We start from the raw sequence: 14549 nt of genomic DNA, 5'->3' as shown, positions 1-14549 counted from the left end.
TGCTTAAGTTTGCATGCACGCGTCTGAATCTTGGGGAAGGAACTAGTCGATAAGTCGCCATAATCATCAAGATAAGGAAAGACATTTGGTATTATGTTGAGAAAGTATGGAAGCATTACCGATGAGTGCTTTAGGTCTTATTCCTTGCATTTTTGTTGCTGTCATTAAGGGCTATCACATATTTAAAATATCAATAAGCTCAATTTAACGTAAATTTCAAATTTAAATGAGTTTAAAAACATTCATAATGTTTTGAATATGCAAAACGACTGTTGAAAAGTTTTAACGTAATTTTTGAATTTAAATCAATTTTAAAAAACATTTATAGAGTTTTAACTGTACAAAACAGACTGTTGAAAGGTTTTGTATGTAAATTTATTTTAATTTAATCAAATTTTTATGATTTTCTCTTTCATATCATGTTAAATGGATTAAAAACCAACAACCAGACAGACCACAAACTCAATCAATTCTATCTCATATCATAGAATTAAACAATTGCACCCTTAATACGACAAAATGTGCATAAAGGCGCATAATTGAAGATAAATAAATGAATATGGTTAAAACGGTAAAAAGAAGTATCTGCACACGAGCTGTTGAACAATAAAGGAAGAAAAACGTTTTTTATTCTGTTTTATATTGCAAAACTTACGAATATACATTATGAAAAGAAAGAAGCATAAGAAAACTTTCTCATGCACGAAATTGAAATAATGAAAATTGTTTATAATTTTATTTTTTTTTTTTTTGCTTTTCCTTTTTTCACTCCGACAAAAATGAAAATAAAGAAAAATGCTCTTCAGAATTGTGCTTATAAAAGAATTGTTTATCAAAAAAATCTATTTTTTTTTATGAAATTTTTTAAAAAAAAAAGAAGGCAGAACTTGTGACGGTATGAAGGAAAAAAAAATCATGACTCATTGGGACAGCAACAATTTTTTTGATGATGATGCTGTATGATTTTTTGTGGCTGTATGTAATGAAAATTTCAATAGAAATGGAAATGACTATTTTCTATTCATGTGAACATTCATGCTTTTTTCTCAGTCTATATGATTTGCTTTCGAGGTGTTTCGGATGTGGACTATTTAGGTCTCTATCCGTCACTCTTCCTAACTGGAAAAGAGCTTTCATAGTACAGAAAGACTACTACAGCTCTTAAAACCGGGTTCTTTGTCTGTTGGAGTCTCATCCTTATCACTAGTTGATTTATTCTTCTTTTGAAGATATGGAAGTACTCAAACAGCATCTCCGAAAAGCACAATGTGAAAAATCACATTTTCTGTTTTAAAAATTAGTCAGAATCAGCCATTACGGTGCCTTTAGGTCAATTTCGCGTGTAGCCATTAATATACCGACCTACTTAATGAACAATCTATGCTGTTCGGGTTCTACACACTCATCACCTAAATATTGGACTCTTAAAGTCAATAAACCCCCTCTCCATCCATCTACAGTTGATTTTTTGTTAAGCTTCTTTGTCATCGTTTACATAACTTCAAATGAGCCATGAAACACTTATACCTTTTGACTTGACAGTCATGACGAAGTTGATTTTTATCGTCATGCTTTTCTCACTCACTCTCCCTGGTTTGAACAAAATATCAAAAAATTGAGGGAGAGACATTATGCAAATAATTGAAAATATTTAAAGAATATTCTATGGAAAAATTTTTGATCGTTACTTAATGCTATGAAATGGGAGTGGGGAATTTTTGGAGGTTAGGAAACGCAAAGAAAAGCTTTTTAGATATCCACTCCCTCCACTGCACCGCTTATTGTCTATTTCCTAACAAAATTGAACCTGCTTCTCCCTCTCTAAAGCATTACGTAAATTCCGAACGTTCTATATTGACGGCATGACGCGAAGTTGCCCTGACGGCACCACGATGGCTGATTCTGGCCATTTTATACGACGAAGTATGCAACCTATCGCATCATGCCGTTTGGGCACAAAAGAATTATTTGAACAATTTTCAAGTTACATGACATCCTTTTCATGTCTATATATTTAGCAGCCTCGATATGATCATCCAAAGTTTCCATAACACATATAATTTTCTGAATTCTCTCATGCTGTATAGCTGATGCTGTAGCAATAAATGCGGTCAAATTTTGGTTTCATTACTTTTCTAACAATTTTTAGATAACTTTGATAAAGTTGAGCTCCAGTGTTCATTAAATCTTGAAAAGTGTGGATGAGAATATTTAATTATTCATGTGGCATTTTAAAATAATGAATTTTCAAGCTTACTTTGTTAAAATGGGTGGAATTTTAATTTCCTAACTTGATTAAAATGCATGAATTTTTAATGAGCTCTAACGCTGAATGTAGACTTTTTGCAAGATTCGTTGGTGTTAGATGCTAGGTGCTCTATTTTATATCATATTTTGTGGGAAATTTTAAAGTTAATTGAATCATTTTTCTTTAAAATTTTTAACGTTTTGAAAGAATTTTTGGTTTAAAATGGTGGATTCTGATCATTTTTATAGGACTGGATCTTTATATTTGAATTGTTCTGGTCTTTTATCATTGATAGATCAATATTGTGATGAGTATTAAGCATTACTTATTGAAAATATGACAAAATTTAAACAATCAAATTTGTAAACAAAAGTTTTCAAAAATTTGGTACAAAAATGATTTTTAAAGTCAATTTACTACTTCTAGAATAGAAGTTAAGTCATTATAACTCTAAAACTTCAATTCGTCTCGCTAAAACTCATTTCCCTTTTCATTTCTTGTAGTTTCCTTATGAAAATTAAACTTAAATCCTGAATTTCATTATTTACGTTCACAATGGATTGAACAATAGCTTTCGTAATTCCCTTAACTACTAGCACACAAAAATCGAATAAATTTTTTCACAAACTTCCGCTGTATGTCTGGTAAATTTCTCAATGAAATATAATTTTTCATAAAATTCCAAAAAAAAGGGTGAAGTAAAAAATCCACTTTAGAATTAAGTCAAAAGAAAGAAAGCTCGAAGCTTGAATGGACTTTATGGATGAAATATTACAATGTTTGAGTTCCCATAAATCTACATTTTTTTCTCCTTCGCTTCCATTTATTTGCTGAGTTATAGACGACTCAATTTTTATGTATTTTTATATCTCTTTTCTTGAGAGCGAAACTTATTTTATGTTTTTCAATATTTTTATCAACGTCACTTCACCATTTATTTTGTCCACGTTCCTAGCATCTGATCCCACAACGTCTCCAACTTTTCTGTCTCCTATTTGTGCCACTGATGATTCCATTTTGTCTCAAATTCCCATGAAATCTCTTTTTTTAACACAATTTTCTGTGGCAAAGTGTTATGATATTGTATGTGGTTTATCAGTCTGCCATGCAAAGCTGTTGATATATGTTTTACATAATAATTGAAGCTGAATAAATGCTCAACTTGTGAATGTAAACAAAAAATCGAATTTTTTGGATGAATTTATTTTCTGGTAAAATTCAAATAATTTTTGACCGTTAAATTATGCTATAATTTTAAACTTACAATTAAGTGCGCCTTTATCGATCACATATCAATCACATCCACACTAGATTGCTAAAACCAGTGTTCATTTTTTCGGAAATAACCAAACTTTGTGTGTCTTATTAAATAAATTGCTGTATACCAAAAACTTGGTTGAAGTCTTTGAATATATAATGACTAAAAAACTTTCCTTTTCTGCTTCAAGATTCCTTTTCAATAAACTTTTACGCACAATGAAGGCAAGAATAAAAATATAAAAAAGTATTTGAAATTCATGAGTAGGCAGATTTTTAATGTCTTTCAATTCTAGTCAACTTCACTTCCAGCAAAATCAAGAAGTTTACTTTAACTTTTTTTTGTGTATAGCCAGTGTAATCATTTTGCATGTTTTAGAAGTGTCGACATGTGTCACACCAACTGACACTTAAACATTTGTTGCTTAACAGCTATTTTTTTTTGTTTAGTTTAGACTTTTTTAACACTTCAATGTTGAAGTTTATGGTGAGATGAGTTATTGCTTAATTTATTTTTGGATAGTCTCAAGTAAACCAGATAATTTTTTTTGTGTGATTGTTTACTTGAAAATTGATTATTTAATTTTAAATGAGGTGTAATTTTGGAGAATATTTGTCATTAAGGTAAGTAAATAATTTTGCGAGTGCTGTCAGATGAGGCTAAAAATAATTTGCAAACTTTGTTCTCAGGCAAATTTTTCAAATTGTTTTAAATATTCATGATAAAGTTGTGAAGAAATAATCAAAATGACTTTTTTGAGGATGAGGGTTTAGTTATGACGACTTTATAATAAATTTCTAATTTGAAGACATACCCCTGAGCGACAAAATGTTGGGAAATATTTTATATTGAAAATTAAGTGAGTCAAAGCTACTCAATGGCGGAATTGTTTAGTACTTCGGTACAAAATCATCGCAATTCCGACCCTGTGGTCATGGGTTCGAGACTTGGCAAGGAGAAATTATTGATTGCGCTTTTTCGAATCATATTTAGTGGAAAAAAGGGTCGTAATTTTCCTTTATATGCTACATGTAGTATCGTCATCAAAGGAGTTGTTCTGATCAGAATTGCAAAACAGGCAACCTGTCTGTCACATTCAACCTGATCCCATTATGGAGGGTCTATCTGGGTCTATCTATAGGTCTACTGAGAGCAGAGGTCTGGTGCACCCTAACTCGTTAAACAATTATTTGAGGCGAACCGACCTGGCGCAGCTCTGGATCTCAATGATCAGAACAGCTACATGTTTTTTAGAAATAGGTTGGATATGGCAATACTCTCCCTGATAGTAGGGATTCTCGAGACCGACAACAAGACTTCCCGACCCAGGCCTCGAGATTTGTCGAAGAACTCCTGTGTAGTCTAGGTTTCGATCTCAAAAATTCGTCAAAAATCCAGATTACAGGTAACCCTACCTACTAGGCATTCCTTTCAATTCTCCAAAATTTCTATATCCAAAGAATATGTCAAGTTAAAAAGTCTTAATAAGCGCTCTTAATCGCCCATAAATATAAATCTTGTAATTCAACTCCCCTCAATTACCCCCAAATACAGAGCAGCAAGCAAAAAAATATAACTTTTTTCATACTTAAAAAAAGAAAAATATTTCCAAAGACAACATCCACAAGTATTACAGGAAAGAGAGAAGACAGAGAAAAAGTTTCGTTCGTGACGCCTTCAAAAAAATTATTTTCTCATTTTTTTCGCACTACCGGAAAGTCAGGGGAGAGAAGGTTGGATATAAAAATAAAAACAGGAAGAAAAATTCAAATGCTAAGGAGAGCTTTTCGTGCTGAAAAAACATGAAAATAAATATTATTTGAGGAACTTTTCAACTCTGTTATTTCTTTTAACTTCGACTCGGAAAATTGAATTTTCATGAAAAGCAAAACACTTGTGGCGGATTAAACTTGACTTTATACTCAATTTATTTGCCAGTCAGGATTATCAATTTCAAAAGAGATTCTTATCGGTGCGGGGAAAATTGAGACGCAAAGAAGCTTTTTGAATTATTTTTAGACATCTTAGACAGAATTATGATGGGTGATAAGGAACAACTGGTGACATTGTTCTTCTCGATGTTTAGATATTCATTAGAATTTTGCCAGACATGTCAGCTACAGCTGATGAAAGTTTGCCTAAATGACTATCTAATAATATCCTGCTGCGGTTTCCATTAATCTTGTATTACACGACTTGTATAGCTATCTAGGACAAAAGGAAATGTAGATTGTATTGTTATGGACTAAATATGGACTGGAATGGCGGAAGGAAATCTGATTAGATGAATTAACCTCATTGTCCACTTCCCAATCAACCCAGTTACAGACCTTCATCAACATCCTTAAGGAACTCTGATCTTAAATAATAATATTGACACCTAACCTTCAATTCCAATTTGTGTCACTTTCTGAATACATCTCTGGATCTTATCATCACCCTTAGATAAAGAAGAGCCTTTATTGGACACAAGTAATTATGGCCTGTCATTATCATTATTCATCATAATGTCTAATCATTATTATTATTGTATGCGACAGGCTGTTTATTATTTATTTGAATTTGAAAGATTGGATTCTTGTTTTTGACTTTATCAGTAAATGTATTCATATCTTTATCGGAATTGACACTGAACAATTACAACTAACACTTATATCTATGCTGAATAGATTTAATACTCACAAAGAGTGAAATTTAACTTAATTTTTGTGTATTTTGATTTTTATTTCAATGTTTACTATAATTTAAGTTCAAAATATGAATTTTGTCTAAATTTAAAATTTGTGGGTTTGTGTCATGACTAAAACTTGACGAAAACCAAATTTTGTGAGTTCAAGGTTTTTTGCAGATTTAATAGGTATTTTTAAACAAATCTGTTAAAAATAAACATTTTCCAGCCAAAATAAACAAATCGTTTTAGCTAAATAACTCGCGAAGTAAGTAAAAACAGAAGGAAGTCTAGAGAAATATATCAACAAGAAGCATTAAAAAAAAAGTGATAAGATAAACAACAGCAAGCAAAGTTTTCCATTAATTCGCAAACAATTGTTAAGACGAGACATAAAAATAATAGGGCTCTTTGCCAAGAGCACTTACATCGGTATTAATCCTTCTGTTTATCATCACATTTCCACTTCAATTTGTCTTCTTTCTATAGTCTTTTTTTTGGTGATGATATCAGACATGACATGAATCAATAATAAAACATAAAGAAATGAGGAATCGTGTGTGGATTGAATTTGCTCATATTTGTGTGTCGCTTATGATGATTTTCAAAATAGATATCCATCATAATATTAATAAACTAGTTTGGAATTACGGTACGAAACTATACTTTGCTATAGGCACTTAGCGGAATGGAAAAGCAAGGAGTGGCCAGAACTGATTGATAGAAGTTGGGGTTTGTATTTATGATGTTCTATATGCTGATAAATTATCCACATCGGCACAATGTAGTCGCTAGGATGTAACGTGACTTAGTTTTGCTTAGACGGCAACGCTTTTGCTGTTTTTGCTCATTTTAAGGAAACAGGAAGATAAAAAGGGGCGTGCAACTTGCTCTAATAGTAAAGAGTTGGGAATGCTCGCGAGCGTTACTCTTCCCTTATCCTGCTCTTAAGGCGACGCTCTTTATTATGAGATAACGTACTGTTAGGATTACCGTAGCATGCCACTCGGGTGTGGATATACGCCGATTCCTGTTTGATCTATGTACCATATCATACTATTCCTGTTACAGAATAGCAAACAGAGTACTTAAAGCATCCTTAGCACAGTGTTCAGCCCTATAACAATGTTTAAATACCATACTTAAATGGATATAGTAGCTTTAATTTGTTCTAAAGACCCGTTGTCTTACTGACGTCATCAATGAACAACCCCCCCCCCCCCAAACAAATCGCAATATCTAGATATTCAGGTACCGATTTCTGCTGATTTCCTTTTTCTTGTTCAATCTTATGCCAAAATATTCGATTGAATATTGTTTGGAAAGAAGAAAGAAAAATCTATAAAAGAAATTGATTCTACCCACATGCTGGCATTGAGGGAGAAATATTGTTTTGTAAGGTAATTTTAGCATACATTTTCCGATAGACAGCACAAAAAATATCTTTTAAATTGAACTTTTATAGCATCAAGATGATTTAAATCCATGACAATCTTGATATTAAAGTACGTAAAAGTGGGATGCATGACGAATGTAGTTCGAGACATCCCACGCACGCATACACACACATATGACAACATATTGAGATAATAATAATAATAATTTATCATATTCAACTCACCTGATTGTCAGTAAAATCTTGCTGATGCTGTTGATGATGTTCCTTTAAATTCAGAAAAGCTTGCGTTAGTGGTAAATTGGTGCCACGAAAATCGTTTGTCTGCAAATATGGAATGGTGGTATGATGTAGAAATTTTAAAAGGGTTGGATGGGAGGAAGAAGGGTTGGTTATGTGGATGACATTTAGTATTTTACACTTTTTCGCGATGGAGACATCATTGAAAATTGATTGAGAATTGAGGAGTATAGCGCAGTGAGCTGAGAATTCAATTGAAGAATTTTGAATTCGGATTAAATTTTGAATTAAAAAAATACGTTACAATTTGAATTAAAAATATACGTTACAGATTCAAACTTAGAAACTTTTTAAAAAAGAAGAAAAAAAACGTTTGAAATTTAAATTTAAAAAGAACGTAAAAAAATTAAATCTGAAAAATACGTTAAAAATTCAAATTCTAAAAATAAGTTATAATTTGAGATTTGGGTGATTCTCTGGATAAGTCAAATTCGTCTAATTCGTGTCTCAAAAACTACAAAATTTGCTTCATAGAAAAACATTACTTTAACTTATTAAACAAATTATCTAATTGTTAATTTCGTTAAAATATTAATTATAATATCTCAATCTGTCTTTATTTTGTATTGTTAGTCTATAATTCCTGCAAAAACATAAAATCAAAAAATAAATTTTCTCACGGATTAGGAAAAAAGTTTCTCGGAATCACTAAAATTTCAATTTTTCTCTTTAATTAAGGATTTATGCAGCGTTTAAAGAGCAACAAACGATAGTTTTAGGTGTAATACACTCGAAATATCAACTCAACCATAGTGCCAAGTAGAATAAAGTGAAAAAAATTCATGTTGAAAGTCGGAATTTGATATTTTGATTCCGAGAAACCGGCATAAAAATTGAAATATTTAATTAAATAAAGCATGACGGTAAAAAATAATTGTACATAAATAAAGATCTGCACAAATCCCGTAAGTGTATATAAAGTATGGAGCTATAAAATTGCCAGATTATGAGAAAAATCAATTCAAAGTCGAAAATTTTGAAAAAATTTATCCAAAGAAACACCCATTTGACACTTTTTGAAGAAGAAGAAAAAAAACATCATGAATTTAAATTTGAAAGATACGTTACAAATTTGAATTTGAGAAATTCGTAAAAAATTTGAATTTAGAAAAAACGTTAAAATTTACAAACATTACAAATTTAAGTTTTGAAATAAAAAATGAACTTCCAATGTTAAAGTTACATAAAAGATTGAAAAATACATAATAACCTCAAAATAGCCAATTTATCTCACAAAAAATTGCGCCAAAAAGAAGGAAATTCATGTTAACAGGGAGGGGGAAAAATGAAAATAAAGCTCAAAGATTTAAGTGAAGGATGAAATATAAGATGGATTTTGAGTCCATTAGTAGTTGTACATTTGTAGAATATGAAATAAATTCTCATCACTTATGGGGATAATGTTGTAATTATTTAGGTCAATTCATATAGCTGTTAAGTGTATTTTAATGATGAATCGAGTCCATGTGAATAACTCTGCATGTACTGTATGTCATGAATGCATATATTTTAATGTCACAACTTACATCCGTCAACTTGATGGAATTTTCCTGCTCCCATTTTGAAGCGATAAGTAATGTTTCGGCAGTTTTCTGTTGCACAGTTTTCGATTCATCTAGAAGCGTTAGTTCGTAAAATTCTTGAATATCTGAAATTGGAAAATTGAGAAAATTGTTAGTCATCAATTTTATGATTGGGTAATAAAATATTTATGTTTTATGAGCTCTGCAAAATTATTTATCTTTGAAAATTTTCAATTTTGGCTTCTTCCTAGGATTATGTGTAGGCTTATAATTTAGGGGAACCACGCATTATCATTGAGGGTTGAAAAGTCTGCAAGATAAACGAAAAATTTTCATAATTTTCTATTGAGGATTTTTCTATGAAATTTTCCTTTAAAATATCACATGCTGAGTTATCTAATCAGCATTTTTTTCATCTCTTTTAATTTTCATAAAGATTTTATGACTAAATTATTGATCCAAAATTGAGTCATAAATAAGTATATGATTTACTTAATTTTCCTTTCAAATCCATTAACTTTAACAAGATTATCAATTTTATTATAAGAAATATCTCATCGTAAAATATTTTTTGTATTAAAAATAAGGTAGGATGCTCTTGATAGAGGTTTGGTTCCGTTGGAAATGAGCTTTAAATTTGAGTTTTTAAATCTTTGTTTTCAAACAATTCAAATTGAGAAAAATTGTTTTTCATAGAATTATTGATTAAAGTGAGCTTTGTCTTCATCATAATATCAATCTCTCTGTGCTAACTCACCAGAACTTTAAAATTTGTTAGATCCAGGACAATAAATAAGAACAAAAATATCAGAATTCACAAATTTTGCAATTTTAAAAAGTCAAAGTTTACTAAAATTTAAAATTTTCTACTAAAATAACAGACAACAATTTTATCGAGAGCAGACACAAAGATAACGAAGGATATAATTGACGTCACAGTATAATTTCCATAAAATTCATTATTCAAATTCTTCAAAAAATATGTGTAACTTTATTTTACCGAATAATTAACCTTCACATGAGATTATATTTCTATTGTATTATGTCTATCAGAAATATAAACATGATACAGATAAGATTTAATGCTAAATGAATGATATTTCTTCATTACCTTAAGGAATTAAGCATAAATAATAGTATAGAATTTATCAAGAAGAATCTAATGATTTTTGATTTTGCATGATTCTCATTACATTTAATTAACTCCATTAACATCTACATGATACGAAGGTTGTTAGGTAATTTCTATATTGTATACATATTCTCAATCCACAGAAATTTACATAAAATCAAATTTCGCCTTATAGATTTTGATTTGATTAAATTAATGATGCGAATGAAATTTTTCTCCATTTACATTATGTAAATCAACAACTGAGGATTATTTTCAATCGTTTTCTATCCGTAATTTGATGTTTTCTGCGTATATCTTATCAAAGATATCATGTGAAGAGTGTAATACTTCTTATTTGTTGTGTTTTCTTTGCTTTTCTTGTACAATTTCGAATCTATTGAGATAAAAATGAGAATGTTTTCAATCTTATGTAAGATTTTAAAGTGGCAAGTTAGGTGGCTGCTTGGTTGTGTGCTGTAAAAACGCATTTTTCTCAATTTACTTTAGTTTCCAAATTTAACGGCATTCTACAATTCAAAATCTGTGTAAATGGTAGGTGTCTTTACTATTTAAGTTTAAATTGTCCGTTATTTTGAGATATTATAGCAAATTTAACGCTTTTATAGCAGAAACTTCTAAATCAAAGATAAATGATGAAATATTGATAGTGTAACTTGCTGCACCAGAGGATTCATGAATCTTTATGCAAATTTTTATCCATTCGTGTTTCGGCCTATAAATCCACACAATGATCCACACAAGAAAACGAATAGTAACAATACATTTAAATAAAGGAATCTTTACCCTTGATCTATTTCAATATTATACAGTCAAATCCCTAAAAGTATTATATTTTCAGACAAGAGATTTATTAAAGCTGACAAGCACATAATATCCATGGTGAAGGCAAGCATAAAAACATTTTACGATTATTATTTTTACATCAAATGAGAAGTTTTCGGATATACGATTTTGGGATCCCATTCCTTTGATAAAAGAGAAATTACCCTTCGTACCTTCGCTGTGTCCCCAATAAAAAAGGAGAAAAGGAAAAACAAAACAAAAAAGTGTTTACTGAACTTCTATTTTTTTATTACCAAGATTGTTCCCTTATCAAGTTGCAATTGACAGAAAGGGCGTAATTAAAAGAAATTGCTATACGCATGAAAATTTAATGGATTTCTTCTTATCCCCCATAAAACAAAAAAATATATACATGTGCCTTGCTAAAGCTTTCTAAAAATAAGTCATTCTTAGAATAAAACAAAAAAGGAATGTGTTCAGTGGTTGTCAAGGTTCTTCTTTTGTCAAAACTGGAGTTAAATTGCTTTAAAACCTCAAAATTTTAATTTATTTCTCAAAAATTCTTAAATTTCTCAATGAATTGGCACTTTTGTACATCCTTATATGAATTGCATGATGACTTCCATTTCTATGAATACATTTCAAGTATCTGATCTCTTAAAATAATGTTAATTAAGCTAAAAATTCACGAAATTATTCATTTGTTTACATTATTCTAGGTTGATCCCCTTTCATACTTCAGGGAAGTGTCGAATTTAAAATTTATAAATTCGTTAAAAATTAATGATCACAAAAACTCGTCTCATTCACATTAAGGTTAAACACCGGTCAATTTACATCCACCGCTGAACAAAAAAAAATTATTATTGATTTCCATCAACATTAAGGATGATTGTGCTTTACCCTGCAGCTCTTTGTAGGAAAATGTAATCATTATAAATTATATTAAAGCTTTATCAAGAGTTCATGAAATTGTGCATATAAACAAGCTATGTGTAATAACATTGTATAATACCCGGAGAGATAACGGTTGAAGTCGTGAGTGCTGAAAATGGAATTTTTGCAAATGCTATACACAAAATTGACGAGATGCTAGAGTGGTTAATAGGTTGGACTGCTACATAAAATGGTTGTAATCCAATGGGCTCTGCCCGCGAGAGTTCGAATCTCTCTCTCGTCGTGTATGTATATCCTTTTTGGATGTGAATTCCATTTTTTTTGCAGCATCTATCCATGCCTACCCAAAAATAAAACAAGCTTAAATACAGAAAAAATGAATTAATTTGTTATTTATTTCCACAGGTTGGATTATGTTCTTTTTTTGGTATAACAGAAGGAGAAGGGATTTAATTACCAGCTATAGCACTTAAATTAGGAAATGGACTTGTCTGTTTTGACACCACAAGCTTATTATGCTGATAAGATATATATCCTTTTATCTTGCCTTCTGCAATTAAATTCGCAACAATACAATGAGTCTCGTCCATCGTTATGTCCTCTTCGCCAACAAATTGGAGAGCATTGAGGAAATTCTGTAAATCAATTTGATGTGTTTGAAGGATGAGATAGACTTTCTTAAATAAATTTCGGTATGCGATTATCTTGAGTTTCTCGACAATAATATAAATTCCCGTATCGATGAAAAATGCTTCATACTTTTGCATGACTTCGTCAAAATTCCTCACGTTGCCTTGCTTCAAGGCAGTCGCTAGCTCATAAAATTGTGGTACTTTGAATTTCACCATTGTCTCTTTTAATGGCATGTGTCCTAGGAGCATTTTGACAGGCACAAGATAGATGAGTATGAGACGTTTATTCTTCCAGTACTTTGTCGGGCAGTGATTAAATGCAAAACTGAGATATTCGTCGGATGTTTTATAGTCTGAATCGTACATTGCTTTACGTCCTACGAAATACTTGTAAGTAATTTGTTGTGCGATTGGAAATTGATCTTTAAAGGACAGACTGTCAATGGCTCGTATGAGTGGCTTACAAAGATGCAATTTATTGATCCGGAAGTAAACTTTAAACATTTGATTGACAAGATGGAGCATTCCTATACGTTTTGTGTCCTTCACTTCTGTTCGACTATCTCCAGCACATATTCTAAAGCATGACATGAGACATTCAGCTGCTTTTTCCATTAAATGTCCACGTTTGGCTCCTTGATCTAACGTTTCACATTTTAAAGCTAAAAGTCTCAGATCCATGCATGTGACATACATAATTGGTAAGCACCAATTCTCCTCCTTAATTTCCTGAAGTAGTTTAACGACAGCCTGTACACAAGCCATTTGACATTTATATGCATCGCCGTAATTGGGTGCTAAAAACATAATAAATTTATTACTACTTTGAATTAATTAAAATTTAATTTATGAACTTACGTGATTCATGCATATAGTAGAGGACTCTTAAGTGAGCATTAATAACATCATCCAGCGGCGACTTTATATATCGCGATACTAAATTTTCAGCATCTTCTACGTGAAGATTTCTATTAGAAATGTGACTTCCACTTAATGAAATGAATCTTGAGACACTGGAACCATCATAACTATTCCACAACCGTCCAATAGTCGATAAATATTGAATTAAATTCATTTTCAAGCAGCACAAACTAAAAATAAATGAATTTTTCAATTATTATGTTTTATTTTATGAAATACTCAATTATACTTACGGGATTTAATGCTGCTAATTAAAAATGATGTTATTTATTGTCTGCGGTTTATTAAATGCTTCATAAATTGGTATTTTATGAGTTTTTCGTAATTTTTTTAATAAATTTATTTCTATGGAAAATTTTTTGTGGTGAGAATGTGAAACCGAATTTGAAATTATTTTGACCGTTATTTACAGTCTCAAAAATTCTCTCATTTTAATTTTAATTATAGTTTATTCAGGTTGTCCTTAATTTGTATTAAATATTCTCTTTTAAAATTAATGCTGTGAAACGGAGAAAAAGAGAATTTTTCACGATTTTCTTGATGTGTAAAATTGGTCGTATCCATGTTTATCGCGCACATTTGGTGAAAAAAATTCAAAATCTTTTTCTAACGGTTTTCTTTTCTTTAATTATTTTGCACAATTTTCACATGTGAGAGCTCACAAAACACTTGTTAGACGTGGGATGTTCATAAAAATCACTCAGTTTATAAAGCTTATTGATCACTGTTTACATCTCCTCAGATTCACATAATAAATTTAATTAACAAGACAATTTAATTTCATTAAT

The 14549-nt window shown here is 30.6% G+C and overlaps 2 protein-coding genes and 1 non-coding gene across 4 annotated transcripts in view; 1 reads left to right on the top strand and 2 right to left on the bottom strand.

The window, feature by feature from the left end:
- Positions 1-14549, bottom strand: part of dlg1 (discs large 1) — a 95854-nt gene that overhangs the window by 51876 nt on the left and 29429 nt on the right. For both annotated transcript variants that reach the window (XM_070650036.1, XM_070650035.1), the window contains exons 3-4: positions 9397-9518; positions 7796-7894 (exon numbers count right to left, since the gene is read on the bottom strand). In XM_070650036.1, the coding sequence (XP_070506137.1) occupies positions 7796-7894; positions 9397-9518 (221 nt within the window). The remainder of the gene's footprint in view (positions 1-7795; positions 7895-9396; positions 9519-14549) is intronic.
- On the top strand, positions 12395-12491 carry TRNAS-GCU (transfer RNA serine (anticodon GCU)). The gene is given in 2 exon segments: positions 12395-12431; positions 12447-12491. It is a non-coding gene; the product is annotated as a tRNA-Ser (tRNA).
- On the bottom strand, positions 12575-14128 carry PCID2 (PCI domain-containing protein 2). The gene is made up of 3 exons (XM_070650044.1): positions 13995-14128; positions 13699-13931; positions 12575-13637 (listed from the first exon to the last, which is right to left on the bottom strand). The coding sequence occupies exons 2-3, from the start codon at positions 13913-13915 to the stop codon at positions 12658-12660; spliced, it is 1197 nt and encodes a 398-aa protein (XP_070506145.1). The 5' UTR covers positions 13916-13931; positions 13995-14128; the 3' UTR covers positions 12575-12657.

The sequence above is a fragment of the Chironomus tepperi genome, unplaced genomic scaffold (assembly GCF_022539635.2).
Source record: "Chironomus tepperi strain 1889 unplaced genomic scaffold, CSIRO-AGI_Ctep_v1 contig_445, whole genome shotgun sequence".
Taxonomy (NCBI): domain Eukaryota; kingdom Metazoa; phylum Arthropoda; class Insecta; order Diptera; family Chironomidae; genus Chironomus; species Chironomus tepperi.
The sequence above is the reverse complement of the archived record's forward strand: the minus strand, read 5'-3'. Positions and strand labels throughout refer to the sequence as shown.